At 49.7% G+C, this 27,740-nt stretch overlaps 1 protein-coding gene across 4 annotated transcripts in view; it reads left to right on the top strand.

Moving 5' to 3' along the window:
- The first annotated feature begins 384 nt into the window (after positions 1–384).
- Positions 385–27,740, top strand: part of IL12B (interleukin 12B) — a 28,944-nt gene continuing 1,588 nt past the window's right edge. The window contains exons 1-10 of one of the 4 annotated variants that reach the window (XM_085591607.1): positions 385–3,400; positions 10,498–10,600; positions 11,600–11,674; positions 19,653–19,747; positions 19,925–19,995; positions 23,074–23,158; positions 23,962–24,237; positions 24,929–25,043; positions 25,961–26,154; positions 26,923–27,068. In XM_085591607.1, coding sequence (XP_085447733.1) covers positions 23,074–23,158; positions 23,962–24,237; positions 24,929–25,043; positions 25,961–26,154; positions 26,923–27,068 — 816 coding nt within the window. In that variant the 5' untranslated portion in view covers positions 385–3,400; positions 10,498–10,600; positions 11,600–11,674; positions 19,653–19,747; positions 19,925–19,995. Of the gene's footprint in view, positions 3,401–10,433; positions 10,601–11,420; positions 11,675–18,716; positions 19,748–19,924; positions 19,996–23,073; positions 23,159–23,961; positions 24,238–24,928; positions 25,044–25,960; positions 26,155–26,922; positions 27,069–27,740 lie in introns of those variants that run through there. The other 3 variants (XM_085591606.1, XM_085591605.1, XM_021547188.4) reach the window with 3 other exon arrangements.

The raw sequence follows: 27,740 nt of genomic DNA, 5'->3' as shown, positions 1-27,740 counted from the left end.
ACTCCATGCAGCCCCTCCAGTGCAGCCCCTCCAGTGCAGCCCCTCCTGTGCAGCTCCTCCTGTGCAGCCCCTCCTGTGCAGCCCCTCCTGTGCAGCTCCTCCTGTGCAGCCCCTCCTGTGCAGCCCCTCCTGTGCAGCTCCTCCAGTGCAGCCCCTCCTGTGCAGCCCCTCCAGTGCAGCCCCTCCTGTGCAGCTCCTCCAGTGCAGCCCCTCCTGTGCAGCTCCTCCAGTGCAGCGCTGCCAGCTCGGAGCTGGGCCCCCTTGCAGGGCAGGGAGCTGCTGGGCCATGGGAGCTGCTGCACCTGGGCTGCACTGCTGGGCCAGGGCTGTGCTGCTGCCAGGACTGCACTGCTGCACCTGGGCTGCTGCACCCTGGCTGCACTGCTGCACCTGGGCTGCACTGCTGCCAGGGTAAGGAGCACTCTGCAGGGCTGCAAGTGAGGATAACAGCCAGGAATTGATCAGTGAGAGAGGGGATTGAGCACAGGGATTGATCAGTGAGAGCAGGGACTGATCAGGGAGAGAGGGCATTGATCACAGGAACTGATCACTGAGCAGAGAGATTGATCACAGGAACTGATCACTGAGCACAGGAATTGATCACTGAGCATAGGAATTGATCATTGAACACAGGGAACAAGGGAGAAAAGGCACCTTCACTTGTCACCTTCCTGGCTTTGTTTCACCTGTCCTTGGCCAGCTTTTTCCTCACTAGAACAGCTTTAATGCTCTCTGTCTCATCCAGAGCAGCAGAAAACACTTCCATATTTTATTTCTATTTTTCTGGAGAGGAATAGAAAGGAGAATGAGACAAACTACTCCTGAAAAACTTGGTGGGACAATGCCAAGGAGAGGAGCTGCAGCCCTGGGGGAGAAAGGGCTGGGTAGGGTCTTGGAGGACCCCAAGCTTGGCACCAAATCTTTCCCTTTCTTCTCACTCAGTCAGGGAAAAGCGCTCAGGATTTATTCCCTGCTCCCTTTGTACCAACAGAGCCATTTTTATCAAGTGGCCATTTCCCAGAGCTTCAATTTCCTGCTGAAGATTTAGGTTTTTAATTCTTGTAATGAAGCTCATCCCAGAGGTCCATAAATTCCTAATTAACTTTAGGATTATACATCAAACCGTGCTCCCAGTGCTGTGCTGGCACAGAGGCTTTGGGGCAGAAGTTCTGGGATGTCACTGCTGGCAGTGCTTGGAGGCCTGGGCTTGTGGAGATGCCACAAGCTCCAAACTCTCTTTTAAAGTAAACACCCCTGGGCTCCAGCCCCCAATTTCATCTCCCAGTTGAACTTGTTTGAGGAAGAAAATGATATTTTTAGGCTTATAAGGCTGGATTTTCTGCCAGCAGCACTGTGAGGCTGGATTGCACAGAGATGGAAATGAGTCTTTACCTTGCCCCACACACTCCTGATGGAGCTCTGGAGGAAAATGTGACTTTATGGCAAAATCAGGCAGTAAAGCTTCACCTCTCTCTCCCCATTGGGTGAGAGAACCTTAAAGTGCATATGCTCCTGGAGAAGCAGCCTTGGGGAGAGGCTGAGTCCCTGCTGGAGCAGAGAGCTGCTCCCACGTCCCTGGCTGTCATCTCCCCTGCACATGAACGGGGCAGGAGCACAGCAAACACAAGAACCTGGCCTGGTGACCTTCAGGGGCTCCAGGACCAGCACAAATCTGACATCCCCCTGTGACTGATCCAGATCAGAGTCCAAATTACCCCAAACCACTTCTCCACAAGGGGAGCTGGGGGAATATTGAACATCCTCCCCATGGCAGGTGTTGGGTACAGGAGATAACAACCTGAATTCCTGTAAAAGGAGCATCTCTGTGGCTTTTAAAGCACTCATTTCACAGTCTCTGAGAGCATTTGATGGAAATGAAGCACTGGGATCATCCATAAAGGTGTCAAAGCAAACCCTGCAGCTGCTCCTGCCTGCTGAACAGGAAATCTTTGTGCATTCCAGGGCAAGCCTTAATTACCTGCTTGCATTCCGTGCTGATGAGGATCTGCCTCAAGCACTGCCCCGGGAATTCTGTGGGATAAATCAGCGCCCAGCAAGGCACTGCTGGAGGGCAGGACTCTTGGAAAGGCTGGGCTGAGGCACTGGGATGTGCCCTGGGGACAGCAAGCTCAGGAGCTGCTGAGCAAATCCTGAAATCCAACTCCTGAGCTGTCTCCAGTGCGAGCTGCTGACACACCCAGGGATGTCTGTGCAGTGCTGGCAGTGCAGGAACAAAGCTGACACTGATCCAGGGGGCAGTGGGGCAGAAAACTGCTGAGGGCATCCCAAAATGTGCTCCTCAGCACCACCCCCTTCTTGGGTGCTTGGGGTGAGCAGTGGGAGCGGTGCCAAAGCCAGGAAGGCAAAGGAACACCAGAGATGGGAAGCTCCCAGACTGGTGCCATAAGTGACTTTTAAAAAGTCATTAAAAGCTGCATGTTGTGAGGAGAAAGGTCCTGTGGAGTGGGATTTGGTGTGGATAGGAAAGGCCATCCCATGTGGCATCTTCATTGCAAAGCCAGCCAGAACAGGAATCCCATTCCACTGCCATCCTCAGGTACTCGTTCAAGCAGACCCAGGTAATTCCATTTCTTGTCCCTTTTGATCAATTCTTATCTTGTGAGCAAGACCTGTCACTAAACAGAGCTTTTCCCTCTCCTCTGCAGTGAATGGCTGTCTCCACTGATTCTCTCCAGCTGGTTATGTCCTAATTCTGCCTCGAAAATGAAATTATTTTGTTACCCAAAGGGCTTTGCTTTAAGAACATCTCTGCAACCATTTAAAGTGTTATCAGGGTTAATGTAATATAACTGCTTTCTCTTTCTCCACTTTAAAAAGAAGAATTCAAAGATAAAATGCTCTGCCTATTGCTCCATCCCTGTAGCTTTTCCTTTCTTCCCAAAACCCATTTTTCAAAATACTAAATACATTTTGTCAGTAAACTCTGATCTCTGAAGTTTTGGAAAGAAAGTACAGCTCCAACGGGAAAGGGTTAAGTTCCCTTTTCTCTTATCTTACATTTCCCTCTAGTGGCTGAGCCCGCGAGCATCAGCAGCCAAAGAGAGGAATTCAAGGTTTTCCTGCTTTGCCCTTTTTTTTAGTAAAATATTTCTCTTTAACCTGTTTGTCTTGCTTTGCTCTGTGTGAAAACTCTGTTTTGCAGTTCCCTTCCCAGGGATAACAGGACACAGGTGCTCCCAACCACCCTTTTAGGAGTTAAAAGGAGGAGTTAAAGGGGAGTGTGAGGAGGAATGATTTTGGTTCAAGGCTCTCCTGGGACTCTCAGCTTTGCACAGACCCGGAAATGTTGTTCTGGTAAGACAAGACCCAAAATTTCCTCTTTCTAGCATGGTTTTCTTCCAGAGAAGTTCCCCAAGGCAAGGCTGGACTTCCAACCTGGGTAAGTCTGGCTGGATTTCAACATAGTAAAAAGCAAGAAAATATTTAAGAGAAAATATTATCAGTGCTCCCCTGCCTCACTCCTCCACTTCATGGCACGTCAATAATGTGAAGAAAATGAAATTTTAAAAAATACCCTGTTTAATAAGTTAGTTTGGTATTTTAAAGCCATTCTTGGTTACTATACTTTCTATTCAATGTTTGTTAGGGGCAGAGAGGATGTAAAGTGTCAATGTCTGAAGCCTGTGGGATGCACCAAAAAAGCTCCAGGAGAGACTGCAGGCTGTGGATCAGACATGCTGGGCCTGGCAGAGCCACCTCCACGCTGGAAAATTTTATGGCACAAAATCTGGGCTCTGAGGGTTCAGAAGCTGAGAGTTTATTTCACTCTCCATCTGAAATGAGTCTCCACAAGAAGCTTTTTCAACGAAAAGGGCTTCTTTCTCATAAATACTTGAAAGCAAACATGGAATTTCTGTTCGCCTCAGGAAGATGATGCCATTCCTCAGCCCTGTCTATCTTGTACTCGTGTGTGTGGGTTTTTTTTGCCCTCAAACCACACTGATTTTGTCAAAACTGTCCGAGTGTGAAAGCCTCTCGAGCAACCATTGCAGAACTGAGACTGTGCCTTGGGAATGCTGGGGAGAGGAGCTCTGCCAGGGGATGCACAAAGCAGAGGGAAACCTCCAGGGACACTGGGCTGAGACAGGGGAGGTGCAGGGGGAGAAGAGAGGGGATGTGTTTGTTTGGGATCCACTGCTGGGTGATGAGAAAATTGCCCAACAGGGATTGGCAGAGCAGGGCCAGCTTTAATTGGGGGTGTTTTTTTTAGCCAGGGTGATAAAGGAGCTGTGAACAGGAGCGGAGGTGAAGGGGGAAGCCTCTCCCATGCAGCATTTTCAGAGCAGACCCTGCAGATTTGGGTGCCTGGACACAGTTTGGGGTCAGGAGCAGCAGAGGGGAGGGAATTTGAAGGCTGAGCCTGCAGGTTTTTATCTGGACCTGCCTGGGGGAGGCTGAGCTGCTGCAGGAGGAGCCTTCAGCAACCCAGGGAACCCCAACGTCACAGTGCTTGCTCTGCTTTCAACAGCCCCCTGCTCTGAGGGGGGATTAAAGGGCTGGAGATGCTGGTTTTGCTCGCCCTGTTGGTTTGTGGCCTTGCTTCTCTCAGAGAAATGGAGTTAAGGCCATCTTGTGCTCACATGTTTGGTGTTAAACCAACCCACAGAACCCCCGAGGTGGGAAAAGCCCTCCCAGCCCATGGAGCCCCAGCTGTGCCCGTCCCCACCTTGTCCCCAGCCCAGAGCTCCCAGTGCCACCTCCAGGGATGGGCACTCCAAACTCCCCTGGGCAAGGCCTGAGCACCCCTTCCATGGAGAAATTCCTGCTGATCCAGCCTGAGCCTGCCCTAAGAAGGGGCAAAGCCAGGTCTGTGTTCAGGCTCTGGCTCCTGGAAGCCCTTTGGGCACGGAGCAGCTGCAGGGTGGATGCCCAGCAGAGCCTTGGGAATGGGCACAGCTGCCCAGAGCCTTCTGATTCAGTCAAAAACCTGAACTGAATACAGGGAAAATAACAAAAAGAGGAACTAGACTGAAGAAAATGACTGATTGTACATTTTTTTTGAAGGAATTGCTCTGGAGCTTGTTCATTCTGAGATGAATTGGGAGCTTTAGCCTTGCCAGTGAGCTCACCCTTGGTCTGAGTCTCTAATGGGGATTTATCCATCAGAGAGTGCCCTGAAACTGCTCCACTTTCTATGAAGCTCCCCCTGGCAGAGCAGTGCCTGCAGATTAAAGCTGGGAGTGAATTTCTGACTCAGAGGTAAAAGACACAATGTCATCCTCGATGACGGAAATTCTTTGTAGGATTTCTTTCCCCTTTTGAAAGTTATTTGCCTAAAAGAAGAAGACTGAGGTTGTAACTGGAGCACATGACAGAAACAAATGGTGTGTTTGTGTTCCTTCAGTCAGGTAGCTTAATCTTTCAGTATTTTAATTGTGCAATATCAAATACCCTGGTAAATCCCCCCCGAGACTGTGAGAGTGCCGAGACTGTCAATGTGAAATTCTTGGAGGGAAGGTAAAAATAATTGAATGAGATTATTAAAACAATGAAGGGACTTGCAGAAGTGGAAGAGGGAAGTGGTGCCATTTTCTGCTCTAAATTAGGTTTTGGTGCACCGAGCTTGGACAGCACTGATGCTTTGGGTGCCTCTGAATGTCAGAGCCCATGAGAAGAGCCTGGAGTGCCAGGATGAGGGGGAATGGCTGAAAACTGCCAGGCAGGGCTGGGTGGGATATTGGGAATTGGGAATTGTTCCCTGGCAGGGTGGGCAGCCCTGGCACAGGGTGCCCAGAGCAGCTGTGGCTGCCCCTGGATCCCTGGCAGTGCCCAAGGCCAGGATGGACATTGGGGTTTGGAGCAGCCTGGGATGGTGGAAAGTGTCCTTTCCCTTCTCCTCTGCTCCCCATTCCTCTCTCCATTTCTGCCTTTTCCTCAAAAACAACACATCTGCCACAGTGAGAGACAATCTCACTCCATTTTTACCATGAGTGCAGGGTTTTTCCCTCTTCCCAAATCTGTTATCCCAGAGAATAACCACCATGGCTGGGCTGTCTTGGAGCAGCAGGGCAAAGACCAGTGGGGTAAAAATACCAGTTTAATTCATGACATGAACTGTGTGCCCTTTGCAGGGGAGTCCAAAGCCAATCCCCTTGTCCAGAGCAGGTTCCTGGGTTTTATCCCCCCAGTTCAGTTCTTTTGATCTGAAATTGGCCACGCTTTGAGCTTGAACAATTTTTCATTTCCTAAAAAAAGCCATTGGCAGGACTTTGTTGTGATGTCACCTCAAGGCCTTGCAGACTTGCACTGGGTCATGTGAGTTTTGTTGGCACCAGAAGTGAGACTTGGACTCACGGTGGGAAATGCATTCGTTGCCCAATTTGAATGTCAGCAGCAAAGCCGAAGTTTCTGATGCCAGCAGTGACCTCAAAAGTGTTAATGAGGTCAGAAAATGTACACAAAGTCAGAGAAAATGTTCACAAAGTTTGGTTAAACTGCAGCTTCTCTTGGGCTTTTTTGGAAATCACTGAGCTTTGGCAGTTCAGGATCTGGCTGAACACTGCAGATAAAACACAGGGTAAACCAAGGCCTGGCATGAAATACAAGGAAAAGTTAAAAATGGGTGTAAAAAATGGGTGTAAACTGTATAAATTTCAGGCAAGGGACACGATTCAAGTCAAGTGTTAAATGCAACTTTATTTTTATTTCCTTCAAAGCAGGGGAGGTTCTGCTGAATGCCCTTGAGGGAAGGAAGTGTGGAGGGAATGAAAAGGAATAAAAAAGGAATAAAAGGCTCGGTGTGGTGGGGAAATGCAGACATTCCACACGGGAATGGAGGCCAGGCTGTGCTCAGAGGAGGGAGGCAGGGGCTGGCAGGCTGGGGGCAGCTGGGCACGGCGAGGAGGGGATGGCCACAGGGTGGGCACAGGGAGCCTGGCCAGCCCCAAGCAGGTTCTTGTCAGGGACACCCTGGGGCTTCTGCTGGTCAGGGTGGCCACTCAGGAACAAAACCTTTATTGCAGTGGTGGCCATGACTCCTCCTTGCTCTTTCCTGTCCCTGTGTGTGGCTCTGCCCCCTCTGGGGGTGCCCAGAGGCTCCTGGTGACACAGTGACAACGTGACACGGTGGGACTTCCATGCTTTCAGTTTGGGTTTGCTTTTGGAAAGTGCTGCAAGCTTCTGACAGAGCAGCCAGCAAAGCTGACTGCAACCACAAGTCCATTACTGAATATGTGTAAAAGCCCAAAGGAATAACTTCCTTTGGAAGGGGGTGCTGTGGATATGGGGGATGAAAGTCACGCAGCTGCAGTTTGTAGCAGAGAATTGGTGACTTTTTGTCTAATTACAAATTCTATTGAAAAAAATAATCTTCAGACTTTATTCTGATGTTTTACTTTGCCACCAGCTAAGCACTGATGAGAATTTGGAGTTGTGTACCTTTAGCTTTGCTTCTTATGGAATGAAGATCCTCCTTGTTTGTATTTAATCTCCACGTTAACTCCTACTGCCATTCCCCAGGTCTCAAATATAAATCACAGGAGGGAAATCCTAACCAGGGGAGTTGAACACAAAGGTTTTGTTCATTGTGAGTTAAATATTCTGTTAATTAAATGACCGGAAAGATAACTGCAATTCTTCAGCACCTGCAAACCAAAGCAGCCAAATCCTGACTCCAAAATTGGTGCCAGTCACCATCCATAGGTACAGGACTGTGCTGACATGGAAAATACGTGACAAGAATTGACTGGTCAATGTCCAGTGGAACGTGCTGGGGTTTTATGTCAAAGGGAAGCATTGGAAACTCATATTTGAAAAGGTTTTCTTAGCAAATGGAGAAAATCGGTTTCTTTACCACGGTCTGTAAGGGAAAACCCAGTGCAATCCCTGCAGAATGTGGCTCAGGCTGGATCAGCAGGAGTTTCTCCATGGAAGGGGTGCTCAGGACTTGCCCAGGGGGGTTTGGAGTGCCCATCCCTGCAGGTGGCACTGGGTGCTCTGGGCTGGGGACAGGGTGGATGGGCACAGCTGGGGCTCCATGGGCTGGGAGGGCTTTCCCAGCTCGGGGATCCCGGGATTCCGGGGCAGCAGAGGTGCCCCATCCTTGGGCACAGCCCAGCACAGGGACAAGGGCTCGCTCTGCTGGGACAGGAGCCAGTTTCAGGCTTGTGGCTTTTGAGGTCAGGCCAGGTCTCCCAGCCCGTCCTGGGGGAAGCTGTGCAGGCACCCTGGGTCATTACGGAGCGGAGCTGCCCTCTGCAGCCACCCCAGCACGGCCCTGCAGGCACAGAGCTGCTGCCAGGGGCTGCTCTGCCAGCCTGGAGAGCCCCTCCGGAGCCCTGCCAAGCAGGGGCAGCCAGCAGAGCTCACACAGAGCCAAACCCTCCAGGACTTCCCAACAAACTCTGGGAACGGGGGGCTGGCTCCTGGGGGGCAGTGCCAGGCTGAGGGGGGATCCCAGCACACAGATCCAGGCTGGGGTTGCAGCAAAACATGGATTATCCAGGAGCAATCCCAGGGTTATCCAGGAGCAATCCCAGCGTTATCCAGGCAGTAATCCCAGGGTTATCCAGGAGCAATCCCAGGGTTATCCAGGAGCAATCCCAGCGTTATCCAGGCAACAATCCCAGCGTTATCCAGGCAACAATCCCAGCGTTATCCAGGAGCAATCCCAGCGTTATCCAGGAGCAATCCCAGGATTGTCCAGGAGCAATCCCAGGATTATCCAGGCAGCAATCCCAGGATTATCCAGGAGCAATCCCAGGGTTATCCAGGAGCAATCCCAGCGTTATCCAGGAGCAATCCCAGCGTTATCCAGGAGGAATCCCAGCGTTATCCAGGCAGCAATCCCAGCACTATCCAGGCAGCAATCCCAGCACTATCCAGGCAGCAATCCCAGCACTATCCAGGCAGCAATCCCAGCACTATCCAGGCAGCAATCCCAGTGTTATCCAGGAGCAATCCCAGCGTTATCCAGGAGCAATCCCAGGGTTATCCAGGAGCAATCCCAGCGTTATCCAGGAGCAATCCCAGCGTTATCCAGGAGCAATCCCAGGGTTATCCAGGAGCAATCCCAGGGTTATCCAGGAGCAATCCCAGGGTTATCCAGGAGCAATCCCAGGGTTATCCAGGAGCAATCCCAGGGTTATCCAGGAGCAATCCCAGGGTTATCCAGGAGCAATCCCAGGATTATCCAGGAGCAAATTCCTTCCTGGAATGGATGCCCAGGCACTGCCTGGGGGGATCCAATCCTCGTCCCTGGAGGTGGCACCGGGATGTGGCACTCGGAGCTGGGGCCAAGCTTGGACTCCAGGGCCTGGGAGGGATTTTCCAGCCCCAGGAATTGCTGGGGTCGCTGCCTCCTGCCAGGCCATCACATCCCCGGGCTGTTCCTGCCTGAGAACCTGCTGCGCTCCCCTGGGAAATGCTGGGCTCTGCTTCCTCTTTCCCTCTGGGCTTTCAGCACAGTTTTTACATCTCCAGCACGTTCAGAAAGCAACCAAAAAATGCTGCCGAAACTCGGAGCCAGGGAGTTTCTTTTCAGTGGAATTGTGAGTGAAGGTGGACTTTCCTTTTTTTTTTTTTTAATTTTATTTTATTTTTTTTTACCAAATGCTTCATTACCCCAGAAAGTCCTCAGTAAGGGGAAGGAGATCCAGACACTTGGGAAGAATTTTTGATCAAAACTGATCAAGGCTGGAATCACAGGCAAAAAAGACTTGGAATGGGTTGTGTCAGTAATTTTGTTTTAAGTCCCTAAAAATAAGATTCCCCAAAAGTAGATTTTGAAATTTTAATGTCGCTGCTTTTTTTTCCTTCTGTTTCTTTTTTTGTTTTTCTGATTTTCTTTATTTCTTGTCTCTGCCTCCCTCCCTAAATCTATCATGACAACCTTCAGTGCCTCATGTTCTCCTAATAATTATGGTGAGACTTGAAACTGTTCTGAAGGAAATCTAAAATCCTTCCTATCTCTGTATGGCCATTTCAGCTGCCCAAACCTGAAGTGATGTGAACAAATTTCAGCACTTTTCCCTTTCAGCCCAGCCTGAACCTTTCTGAAGGGCAGTGTTCTCCTGGGGATCTGTGCATCCACACTGCTGGGATTTAGTGATAATTATTGGGCACTTGCAAACAGCCTGAGCATCACCTGGATTTTTAAATTAATTAATTTAAAAATTAATTTTAAAATGAATTTAAATTATTTAATTTGAAGTTAATGAATGGGATAGTGCCTGTTTTATTCCCCATGTGCTCCAGTGGGATCCTGGGGGGAATCCAGCTCAGCTTCCCAGCCTCCTCCAAGGGCAGCAGTGGCACCACCTGGGATGGTTTTCCTTGGGGCTGGATCAGATCAAGAGCTCTCAGTGCCACATCAGCTGTTCCTTGAACCCTTCCAGGGATGGGGACTCCACCCCCTCCCCAGCGTTAAACAAAGGGGATTTTAAATATATTTTTTTTATTTTTGTTTTGACCAGGATTCCCCTCCCAACTGAAAATCTCAGTTCTTTTAAGAGAAGTGGTTTGAAATTTCCTCCCCAGACGCAGACACGCTGAAGTGGGTGGTGAGGAAGGTTCCTCGAGCTGCTCTGCTGGATCTCAACACGAGGCACGGCGGGGCTTTTGTATAAAATGAGAAGTGGAGGTGAGGAGTCTCATGGTTTGTGTTTGCAGTGACGACAGAGGTTGTACAGAGTCCCACGGAGCTTTCTGTGCTCTCACACCAGGTGTTCCACCAGGAGCTGGAGCTCTGCTCTTCCAGCCATGTCGCTGCCCTGCCAGGGCTCTGATGTCCCAGCCCAGCTGCCTCCAGCTCAGCTCGGTGCAGGGTGAGGTAATGGCACTTCCATTCCCTTCACAAAAATCAAGGTTATATAGCAGAATTTGTGGGTTTCTTCATCCCCATCTTTCCTTTTCTTTGGTTTTTTAAATATAAATAAATCTGCAGTGCAAGTGAGTGAAGTTCTCTCTCCCCTGCTCGGCCACAGGTGTTCTAAAGAGATGTTTGTGCATCAGATAGGAACCCCACAAATATTGTACTTTCTTCCCGTTTCCCTCTCCATGAAAAATCAACTGTCAGGAAAGGGCAGTGCAGATGCAGCCCCTGCAATTAAATGATAATTACAGAATTGTGCCAGTGGGAACCCAGGGCTGTTCCCAAATCCCGGCTGTTCCCAAATCCCGGCTGTTCCCAAATCCCGGCTGTGCCTTTGTGAACAAAGGTGTGGAGCCACTCCCAGCCTGGAATGAACTTTGCCCTGGGTTATTCCAAGCCTTGCAGCAGGTCTGAGGTTTGGCTTTCCTTGGAATGCCAGCCTGGTGCAGAGTTCTCTGCAGGGCTGGGTGGGGACTCCAGGGATGGGGCTGGTTTTGGGTCCCATCCCACATCCCGGGGCTGTGGTGGTTCCAGCTGGGCCCCTGGGGCAGTGCCAGGCTCACCACAGCTTACTCTTGAATTCCTGCAGATCCAGGTGGAAATGTTTCCATGAGGATGCTCGGAACACTGGAGCAGAGTGTTCATTAAATTCAGCTGGTTGAGGAAAGAATTCTCCTCCCCGTGTGCTCCATCCCCTCTGGGCACCAGTAACTGGTTTATACTGGGCTGCACTCTCTGGTGAAAGTGGTTTTCTGCTGAACTCTCCAGACAGGATCCCAGGAGCAATGTCAATCAGGACTGAAGCTAATTTCCTCGGGGCAAACAGTAATTCCTTTGACAAAGGTATTTATGGTTACAACTAGAACTCTCTCAAGTGGTTCTTAATCTCGGGCATTAATTAGAGGTGGAGGAAATTGTCACATGATGTTTAAAGTTGATATTATATTCATGACAGGTGCAAACAAATATTGCACAAGAATATCAGTGTTTGACTGCTGAGCTTGTCCCGGGTGTGTTTCTGGAGGGATTCTGCAATTCAGGGCTTTTCCTGCTGGCTCTCCCTTGCCTCAGGAGCTCCACAACTGATGGGGAGTCAGCACAGCTTTCCCTCGCTGCCACACTGCTGCAAGAGAAACAGATGGGACTCTTGATTTTTTTATCTAGGAAAGCTGAATCTTTATTGCATAGCTCCTATTTTTATAGGAATATTAGAAGGTACTGTGTTAATCTAATTGGGTAACAATACACTGACAGTATTTTGGCTAACAATGTCCAATCTAATTGGTTAACAATACACTGTATTGTTTATTGCTCAGTAAATGGTGAGGGTGCATGTTCCTTAAACCCCTCTACTTTTGGCTAGTTTACATGTTTTCTTCATGGACTCTTACGGGTTTTTTACAGGTGCAGACTGTTTTTCTTACTAGAATCAGTTATTTAAACTGATTCTCCTTCTCTTAATTCCATCTCAAGGGAGCTAAAGCTAGTTCCTAGCAGTACTTAGCTGAAGTAAGGCTTGAGCTGGGATTCTATAAATCTTTTCTTTTGTAAGATTTGTGTAACATCGGAGGGATTTGGAGCATGGCAAAGGCTCTGCAGGAGCCCGAGGAGGCAGAGGCAGGTGCTGGCTTTCCAGCTGTCCCTGCAGTGGCTGTCACCACAGAGGAAAGTCGTGTCCCTTGTGCTGGAAGCCACTCCTGGGTGACTCCTGCTGCTGGGGGAAGCTCTGGTGGAGATCAAAGTGCCCAGTCCTGGGTCACTCCCTGAGCTCTGCTCACAGACTGCAGCACTGCCAGGAGTGTCCTGGCCATTTCACTGTAGGAATAAGCAGGAAAAGGCAGAAGCGTAGGGACAAGTGGAGTGATGAGTTTCTGGCTGAAATAGCTGATAAACCAATGGCTTTGGGGGCAGTGAATGTTTGTGCCCTGCAGCTCTGCACTGTGGAGTTGGAAAGTGAGGTTTGTGCATTTTCCAGCTGGAAAGAGTGAGGGTTGTCCCCCCAGACCCCTTCAGAGCAGAGTCAGGAAGGCACAGAGGAGAGCCCACACTCGCTGTGTGAGGGCTGCAGGGCTCATTTATTTATTGGCAGGAAAACATCCTCTTCTCCCTGAAATGTGCAAGTTCCTGGTTTCAGCCCTTCATATCCTGCCCATAATGAGAGCAAAACCCAGCAGAGACCTCCTCCCCTGGCACAAGGTCAGATGAGCTCCCAGATGTGCAAAAAGCAGTGATTTTTACTTAAATTATGTTTCAATAGCCCTGTGTACAGGATCACCCCCAAAAAAAGCTTTTTTTTTTTTTTTTTGGCAAACAGCAGCCCAAACTACAAATCCATGAGCATTTTAAATGTGAAACACATCCCTTACTTGTTTTGTTGTTTTTTTTTTTCCCATATCTCCTCAGGCAAATCACAAAATTCCTGCTCTGCTCCAGGAATTTACTGGCATGAGTCAATTATTCCACCTGGGTGAAGGACACTTTTTCTGTGGGGCTGTTGAGGTGTTTAACCAGGGTGATGTCAGAGCACAGGGAGGAGCAAGGCAGCACAATTCCCAAAATGAGCAACTCCAGGCACATCCTCATCCTCCCTGGCCCCAGCAGGAACAGATGTGCTCACTCCAAGCAGGCAGTTTCATCATTCTCCTGGGAAAATCCTTGCTGGAAGTTCCCTCATGCAAAGCTTTCTCCTCACTCTGAATTATTCACAGCTCCTCAGCCTGGTGCCACTGAGCTGCAGGAACAGGGATGTGCTCCTGGGACAGCCCAGGACAGGGAAATGTGAGAAATGGATTTGTAAAGAAATCCCAAGGCTGACAAAGCTCACACAGCCTGGTTACACCTGTGTGCAAACTCTGAGAAAAGGTGTGCTGCCTTAGGGAGGCCGTGGAACAGAGGTGCCATTGCTGAGAGAGAGATTGAGCTGGAAACAAGTTTCAAAAAATAGCCTTGCAAAAAGATCAGGTGTTTTAGAGAACTAGAATGGTGAAAGGTGCATTGCAGCAGGACCACGTGGGGTAAAAGAATAGGAGCTTGGTGTTAAATGTATGTTAAAATAGAGGTACAAATACAGTTGATTGGTGTTAGAGGTATTAGCAGCGTTGTGTGGCAAAAGCTAGTAGGCTGAAAAACATTTCTGAGGTGTTGTGACCAGGAAATGGGCTGGCGTTGGGTTTTACATCTCTTATGTCTCACCCTTCATTGAGATTGATAATGGAATAAAACCTTTTAAAATGCCTCTGTTACCCTGGCTCTGGAAAAGTAGGAAAATCAACAGGGGACCATGGAGATTGTCCCAATTCCTGAGGTGTTGGCACCAAAATCTGCCCTGTCCCAGTCAGAAATGTGTGGTAGCACCAAACTGGGTTGGAGGAGGATTTGCCATTCCACAGTCCCTCTCTTCTGCTCTGGGTCCTGGAAACCCTCCCGTGTCAGAGCCCTTGAATTTTAATTTTAAGGGGTTGGTTACAGCATTGTCCCATTTGTAACAACACAAATGCAGCAAAGGGGCTACAGGAGTGAATGTGATGTCACAGAGCAACCCTGGAGTAATTCCAAAATTTTCTTTGGCTTTCAGAAGTTCAGGGATGCTTCAGTGGTTCACTGGTGAAAAGTTTTTGCTTTCCAAATAGGTCTTGTATGACCTCATTCCCTCACAGTCATGGGAGGTGTCAGAGCTCTTATTACATAATTTAAAGTTTCTTTTCCCCACCTTGAGGAACTTGGAATTTTCTGACAGATAAAAAATGATGTAACAAGATGCCTGGATCCTGCTTGGGCATTGAGTGTTCCTGTGAGCTCCTGAATCCCTTATCCTGCTATGCCATTCTCAGTTTGGGTCCCCAGGCTTTAGCATTAAATAAATATTTATATATTAATAATTAATAGCAAAATAGGAAGTTGTCACAACTTCCTTTTGCTTCCAGGTATATCCCTGAGTGCTTTAATTACAGAATCATGGAATATCCTGGGCTGGAAGGGATTCTCAAGGATCATCACTCCAACTCCTGGACCCCCCAGCAACCCCACCCTGTCCCTGAGAGCATTGTCCAAACTCCCCTTGGACCTAGAATGGCCTGGCTGGGCTTTGTCCGAAAACTCCTTTTCTAGGAGCTGTCAGACAAAGAAAATGCTGCTTGAATTTCAGTCAATGAAATGAATTTACTGGGCTTTCCCCTTGACTTTCAGTTTGCAATGTTCTTTCCCCACCCCCAGCACTGTAACATGGCCCAAGCACCGCTGCTGGTGGAGTTCAGAGTTACAACATCCCCAAGAAATGAGCCCAGCTCCAGAGAAGAGCCCAGCCTGCAGCTGGCTCCTCCAGCTGGGTGCTGCCAGGTTTGTCGCAGTGGCAGATATATCAATTATATCATTATCAGATCTCAGTGGCAGGTTTATCTCAGTGTCAGGTTTATCTCAATGTCAGATATATCAATTATATCAGTGAGGTCTCAGTGTCAGGTTTATATCAGTGTCAGGTTTATCTCAGGGGCAGATATATCAATTATATCACTGTCAGGTTTATCTCAGTGGCAGATATATCAATTATATCATTATCAGATCTCAGTGTCAGGTTTATCTCGGTGTTAGGTTTATCTCAATGTCAGATTTATATCAGTGTCAGATTGATCTCAGGGTGAGATTGATGTCAGGTTTATATCAATGTCAGGTTTTTATTAATGTCAGATTTATATAAATGCCAGACTGATCCCAGTGCCAGGTTAATCCCAGTGCCAGGTTAATCCCAGTGTCAGGTTTATATCCATGCCAGGTTAATCCCAGTGCCAGGTTAATCCCAGTGTCAGGTTTATATCCATGCCAGGTTAATCCCAGTGCCAGGTTAATATCCATGCCAGGTTAATCCCAGTGCCAGGTTTGGGATGGCAGCAGTGGGCTGGCACTAGAGGAGCAGAGACCAGAGCACTTTGGAGCAGCACTGACCCATCTCCCTGTGCCTGCCCTCCCTGTGCCAGAGAGGATTGATAACTCTAATTCTGCACTAAATCCATCAGAAATACCAATTCCTCTTGGATCCCTGACCCACATTCCCTGAGCACCTGTAAAGAGTTGCAAAAGCACCTCATGGATTTGAGCACCCAAATCCCACTGACTCTGAGAGTCATTTACTGTAGAAGATGAGATTTGGTTCTTAAACCCCTTTGGAAATGTCACCCTGCATTTGCCTTTCTTTCAAAGTCCTTGTGCAAGGCACTTCTGGCTCTTCCTGCCCTTTCCATCCCCCTGGTGCTGTTTCCAAACCCAGGGGTTTGTGCAGAGGCACCCAAAGCTCTGGGGGTTGCACGCTGAGAGCTCCTGGGCAGGACCAGGAGGTGAAATCTCCTTTTCTCCTCTCGGGGGCTCCTGCTCCGTGTCTGCCCCATCCCAGGTCCCACCCTGCCCTGGGCACAGCTCCCAGCTGGAACTGGAGGAACTGCATCAGCCTGGGCTCGGCTGGGGCACACTCTGCCCATCCTCCTGTCCCCTCCACCCAAGGAGGGGGAGATTCCCAACATCCCCATCCTGGCCAGCTGCTCCAGTGGTACCAAAATCAAATTCATCCTGCCCTATAAGCTTCTTGCTTCTTGGCAGAAGTTGGAAATCTTTTCCCCCTGTGTTTTGTATTTTTCTCAAGGTTGGAGCTTGGTTCAGTGATTCCGTGGAGTGGCTTAAAGGGGAGTTTTTTAGGAAAATTCATTGGTACACTAATATTACACAGTATTTCCTGATGAATTCACATAAATGACTGAATTATAGATTAAGAATGATTTATAGATATTAGAATAGTTAATTGTAGATTAAGAACAATATATAGAATTACAGATAAAGAACAGTGTTCCCTTCTCAGTGCTACAGCATTAAAAATCTTGGGAATAAAAGTTGATCCTTGGCATTAATCTGCCAACGGACATCCATGGAAAATGGATTCCATATAGAGGAATCATACAGATTATACACTTTTTATAATTATTCATTTTCTCTAAGTTACACAGGGTTTTTTCTTTGTCATTGCACAAAGCAAAAACGCTAAGAAAGGAAACCTGTTTTTACATGGGCTTTTTCTGCCAAAAAGGAGATTTTCCTTGGCATTAAATAAAGCACGGACAGGGTTTGCACATTCTCTGTCAGTGTCATAGGGGAAGCAGAGGAAGAAGATTGGGAGAAGCTGCTCCTCTCCGAATTTCCCCTTCAGAATCAATGAGCTCATAGTGGAAAACCAGGCAGTCATCGAAAGAGCTTTTCACAATCTCTACGTTTTAATATTTAAAAATTCCTCTGATGGATCACAGGAAACCATCCCAGCATGGAAGTTCCACCCAGAGGTGTCTGTGCTCCAGGAATGGTTTTTGGGATTCTTGGCATAAAGCTTGGGCATCGAGGCACTGGGAGCTGAGCTGAGGGAATTAGGAAGGCTTGATGCAAACGCACACTGCAAATGTGCATTTGTTTGCATTAATTATTTGGTTCATTTGTATTAAGGAGCAACTGTCCACGTTTCAGCAGCGAGCAGGCACTCGAAGAGCTCTGTTAAGCTCTGCATTAGTCACAGTGACTACAGAGAAGTGCATCCATGGGAGCAGAAAGGGGCTGGTGAGCTGAGGAGAAGGAAACGCACAGAAATTCACTGCTGCCCTTATTTGTACCAGTGACTGACCTCAGCTCCCAGGCTGCCTGTTGCTGCTGGCTTGCTGGAATCACAAAAGGGATTTTGGATGCTGCAAATTGTCTTAAATGGGAACAAATCTGTGCCCATCTCTGTGCCTTGTGCCCGGGGCTGTGGCTGCAGCAGGAGGGGAGCTGCTCCTGCTCCTCATTCCCAGAGTGAGCCAGGACAAGGAGCTGAGCTGGGGATCGGTGCCAGCACAGCCTCCTTTGAGCTGCCCTCCAAGGCAGTCAGGGGCCAGCACGGGGAGGGGACACCTCTGTCACCTGGAGTGCTCTGTGTCCCTTTGGGAGTGCCCAGAGCTCCATCCTGTCCATCCTGGCACTGGCACAGAGCTCAGGTGAGCAGCCCCGTGCTGCTGGCCAGGTCTGTGTCAGGCATGGCCCCGTGACCCCTCTGAGCCACATTCAGCTTTTGGGATGGGAAGGGAGCAGCTTTTGGGCTGTTCAGGATTTGGGATGGGAAGGGAGCAGCTTTTGGGCTGTTCAGGATTTGGGATGGGAAGGGAGCAGCTTTTGGGATGGGAAGGGAGCAGCTTTTGGGATGGGAAGGGAGCAGGTTTATTGGGCTGTTCAGGATTTGGGATGGGAAGGGAGCAGCTTTTGGGCTGTTCAGGATTTGGGATGAGAAGGGAGATTTGGGGTTGTTCAGGATTTGGGATGGGAAGGGAGCATTTTTGGGATAGGAAGAGAGCAGGTTTATTGGGCTGTTCAGGATTTGGGATGGGAAGGGAGCAGCTTTTGGGATGGGAAGGGAGCAGCTTTTGGGCTGTTCAGGATTTGGGATGGGAAGGGAGCAGCTTTTGGGATGGGAAGGGAGCAGCTTTATTGGGCTGTTCAGGATTTGGGATGGGAAGGGAGCAGGTTTATTGGGCTGTTCAGGATTTGGGATGGGAAGGGAGCAGCTTTTGGGCTGTTCAGGGTTTGGGATGGGAAGGGAGCAGTTTTTGGGATGGGAGGGAGCAGCTTTTGGGCTGTTCAGGATTTGGGATGGGAAGGGAGCAGTTTTTGGGATGGGAGGGAGCAGCTTTTGGGCTGTTCAGGATTTTGGGATGGGAAGGGAGCAGTTTTTGGGATGGGAAGGGAGCAGCTTTTCTCCTGCTCAGAGCTGCTCCCAGGGCTGCCCTCCCCGCAGCCCTAGCGCTCCGCCCGTGCCCAGCTCTGCCAGCAGCTCTGGCACAGGGAATTCCCGTGTTTGAGGAGCAGGCTGGGCACTCTGGGATGGGCAGGGAGTCATCAGGGCCACCCGGGAATGCAGAGCCTGGGGCTCTGTGGGGTGGGAAGGAGTCACAGCTCAGCCACCAGAGGTGAGCGTGGCCCCATTCCAGCCCCGGTTCTTGCCTGGCCCCAGCCTGGAGGGACAGGACCCAGGGAATGGCCCCCAGTGCCAGGGGGCAGGGATGGACGGGATTTTGGGAAGGAATTGTTCCCTCTGAGACCCTGGCACACATCTCCCAGAGCAGCTGGGGCTGCCCCTGGATTCCTGGCAGTGCCCAAGGCCAGGCTGGAGAGGGCTTGGAGCAGCCTGGGACAGTGGGAGGTGTCTCTGCCATGGCAGAGGTGGAATAAATTCTTTTTAAGGTCCCTTCCAACCCAAACCATTCTGGGATTCTGTAGGAAAGGATCAGGATTCCAGCACTATAATCCCTGCACTGTGGGAACCCTGCCCCTGGAAAGCACCTGGAATGGAGTTGTGTCTCTCCATTAATCCCTAAAGTGTGTCAGGTTGAGTTTCAAACCTTTTTAAAGCACTGTTTGCCTGGCAAATAATGAGAATTGTGTTCAATTCCTTCACAAACAAACAAACAAACAAATCCACACAGCCTTTCATCATTTTCAAAGCCCATGTGGAGCACAGAACTCTTCTTATGCCTGAGGTGTACAAGGAACACCAGGTTCAGATTATATCTAAAATCTGCAGGCTAATGACGTGCAAATATCAGGTGTCTCTAAGATGGAACTAATTGTTTATTTTTTGGTTAAGTCTCAATTAATGGAACAAACACAACTCAAAACCAGCAATTAAAAATCATTGTTCCCTTTCCTGCTGATTGATGTGGGAGCTGAGATTAGAGGTCACATAATTATCTCATGCTTATCAAGTAGAAAGAGTTTTAGATTATTGAACTTTCTCTTTCTGTCTTCATTCTGTGTTTCCCATCAGACGCTCTGGAAGTTTATTTGGTCTCTTCACTCTTCCTCTGTGATGAAGACAGAAAACCAGCGAGGAAAGGAAATGACTCTGGGAAACCACTAAAGGTCGCTTTAAAATCTCATAATTTCATTTCCTCCTCGAAGTTTACCTGGGACTCCCAAATATTTTTTTTTTTGGCTGTAGCTGTGGCCCAATGTAAAATAGGAACTGGACCCACGTGTTGCAATCCTGTGGTATTGCGGTGGCAGGGAGCGTTTATAAGGCACCCCTTTCCTCTGCAGACCTTGGCACCAGAACTTTGTTTCCTTCACCTCCCAGAGCCAAGCTCCAGCCAGAGGCTTCCCAGGAAACGGTGAGAACTCATTTCTTCTTCTTTACTCTAATGCAAATTCAACATCATTTACTTGGGAGTGCATTGAAATAGTCACTGGGACGTTTTCTTCAGGGCAGTGTTTATATCCTGATAAAGTTTAGCACATGATGTAGATGTGTAAATACTGCTGGTAATCTGGGCCACCAGGCAGCAAGGATCCTGGCATTGGAGCAGGGTCGGTGTTTCTGGGCTGGGAGTGTTGCCAAACTCCTTTTTATGGCTGCTCTGTTCCACTGGCTCCTGCCAGGAGCTGGGACTGGCCCAGGTGAGGTCCAGAGCTCCTTCCTGGCAGGAATCACTCGGAGATTCTCCCTGAAGGAACCTGGGCTCAGCCCCAGCCCTCGAGCTCCAGAGCAGCGGGGACACGCAGGGGACACCAAGGACACTGTGCCCCTGTGCCCCCGGGCTCAGGTGAGAGCCCACCTGCCCTGGGGTCTCCACCAGCAGCAGCACCTGGAGCTGCTGGAGAGAGTCCAGAGGAAAGCACGGAGCTGCTGAGGGGCTGGAGCCAGGCTGGGAGAGCTGGGGGGGCTCACCTGGAGAGGAGAAGGATCCAGGGAGAGCTGGGGGGGCTCACCTGGAGAGGAGAAACTCCAGGCAGAGCTGGGGGGGCTCACCTGGAGAGGAGAAGGATCCAGGGAGAGCTGGGGGGGCTCACCTGGAGAGGAGAAACTCCAGGCAGAGCTGGGGGGGCTCACCTGGAGAGGAGAAACTCCAGGCAGAGCTCAGAGCCCCTGCAGGGCCTGGAGGGGCTCCAGGAGAGCTGCAGAGGGGCTGGGGACGAGGATGGAGGGACAGGAGCCAGGGAATGGCTCCCAGTGCCAGAGGGCAGGGCTGGCTGGGAGATTGGGAATTGGGAATTGTTCCCTGGCAGGGTGCGCAGGGGCTGGGCTGGAATTCCCAGAGCAGCTCCTAGCATGGATGGGATTTTGGGAAGGAATTATCCAGCAGTGGCTGCCCCTGGATCCCTGGCAGTGCCCAAGGCCAGGCTGGACACTGGGGCTGGGAGCACCCGGGACAGTGGGGGGGTCCCTGCCATGGCAGGGTGGCACTGGAAGGGCTTTGAGGTCCTTCCAACCCAAACTGTTCCACGATTTTGTGATTTCCTGAACGTTTGGAGCTGGAATATTCTCATTTCTGAAGTGCTCAGGCACTCCCTGGTGTTGCTCAGAATCTGAGTTTGTTTCTGATTAATTTTTCAATAAAATTTGGAGATGGGGGAGGGGTGCTTTCCCACATCTACAATGTGAATAATCTCCATGCAAATTGTTGGCTGGTTTAATCAAAAACCCGATTCATGCAGCTTCAGCTTCTCTCTGAAAGCAGGAGAAACTTTTCTGCTTTGGATGTTTTAATTGTGATGAATGGAAGAGAAGGCACAAGTCCCACTGCTCTCCCCCAGTCTGAGGTGCTGTTTTGATGTTTGGATGTTCAGTTTCAGGTTTATGAAGTGTGCTGATGAATTTCATGTTTCGTGACAGAAACCAGCAGCTTTCAGAAAGCTGACAAATGAATCTTCCTGTTGGAAATTCCAGCCAATCCTGCCTGAAATCTGAGAGTGTGATGAAGCAGTTATTAGCACTGCTAATGGGATATGATATATTTTAGAGCTCTTTTCCAACCTAAATTTTTCTGTCATTTCTGGCCAATAATAACTGGCTTTTCCCTGAGCCTTGTGCCCCTCTCTGAGCACAGCAGGAGCTGCTGCCTTTCCTGGACACCCTCCAGACACTTCATTGTAGCTTCTGGTCCCACTAAGAGCTGGGTGCAAATCCAAAGGGCACTGGATGATTTGTGACCAGGATTTAGGATGCCCAGAACAGCAGGAGCTGCACTAGGAATTGATCTGCACAGGAACATACTCTGCTCTCAAAGAATCAGGAGGGCTACTCCTCTTTCATTACAAAAAAGAATGGTTTGGGAGGAAAAAAATAACTCCAACCACTTAATTTTGTGTGAAAATTTTAATTTTCCACCTGCATTCAGCCTCCTACTGCAGTTAGAATAGGGCTTTGAAAATGATATTCACCATCTCCGTCTTGAAGAGATTCTGTTAATTTGGTTTTCTCTCCAGTTTGAAAAGGTCTGGAAGTGCACCTAAATAACTGTTATTCAAGTTTTTATGCACCCAGTAGTTATGACAATATTTGGCAAAGGTGTTTTATGTTTTCTGGAGGGTTCTGGTGGTATTTGGAACAAATTCAGCAGAAATATCCATTTATATCTTGGACACAGGGCAGTGATGACCTCCACTCCCAGCCCTCGCTGCAGACAGAGCCGTGGCACTGAATGCAGGAGGATTTTTGCCTGAAGTTGTTCCCAGCTCAGACTGGGGGAGCTCAGCTGGACACCAGAACTGGAGTGGAGCTGGAGCTGGCAGCAGCTCTGCCCTGAGCTCTGGCTCTGCTTCGTTCAGAGATGGAGACAGAGCCCAGCAGAAGCCTCCAGCAGCTCCTTGGGGTTGTCCTCAAGCCTCTGTTTAATGGGACTCCTGAGCTGAGCCAAAGGAGGCTCTGGATGGGTGGGATGGGGTGGCCATTGGTCCTTCAGGGCAGTGCCTTGGGCACCACCGAGGCTGGGGAAGAGCTTTGGGATCACCAGCCCAGGCTGTGCCCATGCCCAGCCTGTCCCCAGAGCCTGAGTGCCACCTCCAGGTGCCACCCGCAGGGGTGGGGATCCAAACCTGCCTTCAGCCCACTGAGCCTTCATCCAGTGCCTTTTCCATGGAATTGGCCTCGCTGCACCAAGCAGGGCTTTTCCTGCACGAGGAGCTTTCAGCGAGGGACCAGCCCAGAGCCACCCGCACAATTCCCTGGGTGATTCCTTCTCTAAACTGCCTGGGGATGAGAATCCCGAGTGGGTCAAAATCAGGGCTGCAGCTCCAGCACAACGCTGAGATTCCACTGTTATGGAACCCCAGAGTTCTCCGAATGGGAAGATGTTCCTCAGCTCACTGGGACTGATTTTGTCCTTGTCACCCTGCCCAGCCCCAGCCTGATTTTGGAGCACACTCAGCCAACCTCAGTGAAGTTTTATAATTTTTTTTTACCCCTATAGATGTCTCACCTCCTCTGTGCCTTACTGTCCCTGCTTTCCTTTGCTGCCATACTGGGAAGTGCCCAGTGGAAACTGCAGGAAAATGGTAAGGAATATTTAGTCAGACCTAAAACTTTGGAATTCTAATTGTGGCCACTAGCACAGGATTTGTTAACTGCAGTATCTTAGGCCAAGGCTAAATATGTTTACTTGTTTGACCATAATTAATTGGAGTTCATAGAAAAATATTTAAAAGTTCTAAAATGTATTCCAACAGCATATTTGCATATTTGCAGTATTTGCATTAGCAAATGTTTTATTTCCTATTTCTTCCTTTTTTTTTCTGCTCGTGTTCAAAGTCTCAGTCACACAGCCTGGATACAAAAACTGTGACTAAGGGAACAGCCCTAAAAAAAACAAGTGAAGAATTAGTTGTGAAAAAGAACATCTATTTCTGAGTAAAACCTAAAACCTATAAATAGTTTATCAGCTTCTCTGGTAAAGAACTTAAATGTACATCCATTTGTAAAAATACAGGGAATATACAATTCTTTTGAATAACTTATCAGAAGATTGGGCAAAATTCAGATTGTCCTCTCTTTCAAGGACTTATCTTTACGTTAACAAGAATATTTATCCTGGGTGTTCCCTGGGAGGGATTTGATGCTGACAGCAGCAGATCTGTTTGCCAACGTTGAGTTTGAAGATCCCCTTTGCCCTGTCCATAGGGAGTTTGGGAGACTCCCAGACTTCCTAGAGCCGAGTGTTTCTGCCAGTTTAGAGTCCGTATTTGACAGGTTTCTCGGTGTCTGACCTTTGAGGAAAAGCCTCCCTGGGGCTCCCCCCGAGCTGCAGGAAGGGCTCGGCCCTGGCCGTGAGCAGCTCCTGAATCTCCTCTGCCATTCCCAGTGTTTGTCGTAGATTCCCAGTGGGACGCCGAGGCCGCGGCCACCACGGTGGAGCTCAGCTGTGCCAGCTCTGAGGAGGCAGTGTACTGGAGGAAGGACTCGGAGGGCAAGCAGAAAGGGAAGACCCTGAGCGTGGCAGTGAAGGAGCTCCCGGACGCCGGCAACTACAGCTGTGTGAGCGAGGAGAGCCACAGCGTGCTCAGCTCCAGCCTCCTCCTCATCGCCAGGATCGGCCCCGACGGCCACCTCCTCAGGGACATCCTCAAGAGCTTTAAGGGTACGGCGCTGCGGTGCTGGCATTGTCCTGCTCAGCCTGGGAAATGGCCTTGCACAGATGTTCTCTGCAGCAGCTCTGCCGCCAGCGGCAGGAGAATCGTCCCTCCTGCAGCTCCGGGCGCTGCAGCTGATGGGCAGCACAGGGAGAGGGGCTGTGGGATTTCTTGGGGATTCTCCAGGCTGATAGGGTGGAGGGGTGGGAGGAATCGGTTTGGAAAGCCAGGGCTACGTGACAGGAGCCAGGGAAGGGCTGGGGATGGGCCAGGGGAGGTTTGGGTTGGATTTTGGGAAATTTCTTCCCCCAGAGGGTGCTGGCACTGCTCTCCAGGGAATGGGCACGGCCCCAAGGCTGCCAGAGCTCCAGGAGGGCTTGGACACCACTCCAGGGATGCCAGGGTGGGATTTTGGGGCTGTGCAGCTGGACTCCATTGTCCTTATGGGTTTCTTCCAGCTCAGGAGGTTCCAGGATTCTGAGGTTTGGCAGAACCAGGGCCTGCCCCAGGTTTGAAGTGCTGTCATTTGGGCCTCTCCATTCAGGAGACAAGCCTGGGATGTTTTGCATTTTCTGCATGAACCTCTTTGAGTCCCTCATGGTACTGCCAGGGAATCTGTGAATTCATGGATTGTTTCTCTCTGCCTCGGCCATTTTGGCAAACGAGTAAATAACTCCTGGTTTCTGTCTTTCTGTCTAGAGCCCAACAGGACATTTCTGAAGTGTGAGGCAAAAAACTACTCTGGAATTTTCACATGTTCCTGGATGACAGAAAATAATCCAAATGTGAAGTTCACCATCAGAAGCCTGGAAGGGTAAGAGTTTGTACTTCCCTTCACAGCCCCACAGAGCAGCCCTTGGTGTTACTCTGTGTAGGATTTCAGGCTGTTAGGGGCATGAAATGGGGGGGAGATCTCTTTTCCAAGTCTGAACATCCTCAAAACATTTTGAGCCATTACTGGGACAAAGTTAACTCGGTAAGGGCATGGAAGTCGCTCAGAAATTAATAAAGCCTTGAAAAAGGAATGAGTCCATTGGGCTGGAGTAGCCACTGGGTAACTTAAGCAACAGCAAAAGAGTCGGTGCAGGGCAGAGAGGAAGTGGAGCCGAGGCAGAGAGAACCACAGCTCGCAGTGCAGGGTGGAGTGGGAGTGGGAGGCTGCTCCCACTGCAGAGCACATGGCTGTGCTGAGGAACCCTGCAGGAACCTGCAGGGAAATGGTGCTGGGAACCCTGGGGGGATTTCCTGCCTCCCACTGCCCTGGGGGGTTCTCCAAAACGTGGAGTGCTCCAGCAAAGGTCACCCCAGCCTGCCAGAGGAGAAACAGCTGCCAGGGGGTGCAGCACAAACAGAGCCAGGCTCAGGTGGTGCTTTGGCAGCTTTTGGTGTTTGTTTCCCAAGGGAGACTTCTCAGCCCTCATTTCTTCAGCAGGGTTTGGGAGAGGGCAGGGGGACAAAGGAGGAAACTGGAGCTTGCCATGGGATGGCGGAAATGAGAGATCCTGGTTTAGGTTTAAAGATTAATTCCTCCTGAAGGCAAGGGTGAGCTGAGGCTGAGAACCGACATTAATCCATCCCAAACACTGGGGATGTGGCAGCCCCACTGACCCTTTTCTGCAGCAGACAAACTACAGGCAAACCAAAACATTTCCTCACCAAACACACGAGGTTTTGGAGCCCCATTCCCAGGACAAAGCAGCATTCCCAGTGCCTCTCCCTGCTCTGTTCCAGCCCCCAGGGAGACGTGTCCTGCAGCAGCCCCGTGGCCCTGAGCGAGGGGGCCCTGACCACCTACACGGCCCAGTGCCACAAGGAGAACTTCTGTCCCTTTGCTGAGGAGCACCAGCCCATTGACATCCTCCTGGAGGCCATTGATGAGGTGCTATATGAGAACTACACTGCCAGCTTCTTCATCAGGGACATCAGTGAGTAGCCCAGCAGTGGGGGTTGATTTTGAGCTTTATTTTGCTGCAGCCCAGCCCTGGGAATCCCTGCCCCGTGCTCTGTAAATGTCCACCAAGCTCCAGTTACAGGAACAGGGGGCCAGGACAGAAAAGGATGAGGAAGTGAAGCAGCAGCATCTTCCTGGCTTGTGACCTCCAATGTCTCAACACCCACAGGTCCCTGAATGTCCCCAAAGGATGCACCTGGTTGGGAAGGGACAAGCCAGAGAATAATCCAGCAGGCTCCTCTCTGAGAACTGTTCAGGCTAGGGATGCTTCCCTCCTCAGCCATCCCTAGCTGGGCAGTCAGGGCAGGTTCACAGAAAGGGACAGGAATGAGAGGGCTCTGAGTTGTGGCCACAGGACACAGGAAAATGAGGCAGCATCCTAAAGAAACAGAGGTTTGCCTAAATGCATTAATGGTCAGCAGGTGCTGAAGATATTCCTGTGTGTCCAGCGGAGCCCTCTGCAACCCTGCAGGCCAAAGAAAGAATGATCTTATGCAGACTGAGTCTAGGGTTGTGCTTAATTTTCCATAAAAAGCACCCAAGGCTACTCCTTGGGTGCTAATTATTACTACTATTACTATTACTTATTATTACTGCTACTCCTTATTACACCTCAAGGCTACTCCTCTCTTAACCTGGAGGTTCCCAAAGCTCCCTCCCATGAAACTATCACCAGTAACACAGCAACAGCTGACTTCCAGTTCTCCACATGAATGAATTCCCTCTGTGTTTTCTCTTGCAGTAAAGCCTGACCCCCCCCAGTGTCAGTACGTGGCCACCAATGGAACAGTGACCTGGACTTATCCCAGGACCTGGAGCACCCCAAACTCCTACTTCCCTTTGACTTTCAAGGTCAAAGTTAAAAGCACAAGGAGACGCAGATACCAGGTAGAAACACAACATTTGAGACACATTTTTTTTGCCTGAACAGTAGAAATAATTTTTGTATGTGAGAATAATGAACTGAAATGAAAAATGAAAAAAAAAAAAAAATAGTGCTGAGCCCCAAAAGTGGCAAATTCTATCCGGGCAGGAAAAACCTTTCCCAGTTCCATGAGCTGGAAAATCCCTGAGGCAACTGAGGACAGAAAACCCTGTCCAGCATTGCATGGTTGTGTTTACTAATTCACTAGGAGGCTGTGCAGGGCCTCATGTGGGAAAATCCCAATTTCCAAACCCAGAACCCCAGGATCCGTGACACAAATTTCCTCCTGTGTTGTTCATCCCTGGGCAGCTCAGGCTTTATAGATGAATTGGAAATCAGGGATCAGTGACTCACCTGGAAGCATTTCCATGGAGAGTCTGGTCTTTGCCCCTCGATTCCCCATTAATTACTGGGATTAATTAACTGTCAGGGTTAAATCCCCGATGTGAGCCCAAATTGCTCTCGGACACACGACACCTGCCTTGGAGAAGAGCTGGAAAATCACTTGAGCAGCTGAAATGAGCCAGGGCTGCCCTTCCTCAGCCCAGCACGAGCAAAGCAGGCATCAGGAATGGTTATCCCGGGTTTATCCCGGGTTTATCCCAGGTTTATCCTGGGTTTATCCCGGTTTTCCA

The sequence above is a fragment of the Lonchura striata genome, chromosome 13 (assembly GCF_050655825.1).
Source record: "Lonchura striata isolate lonStrDom1 chromosome 13, ASM5065582v1, whole genome shotgun sequence".
Lineage (NCBI taxonomy): Eukaryota > Metazoa > Chordata > Aves > Passeriformes > Estrildidae > Lonchura > Lonchura striata.
Note: the sequence above shows the minus strand (reverse complement) of the source record. Positions and strands in the feature narration are given on the sequence as shown.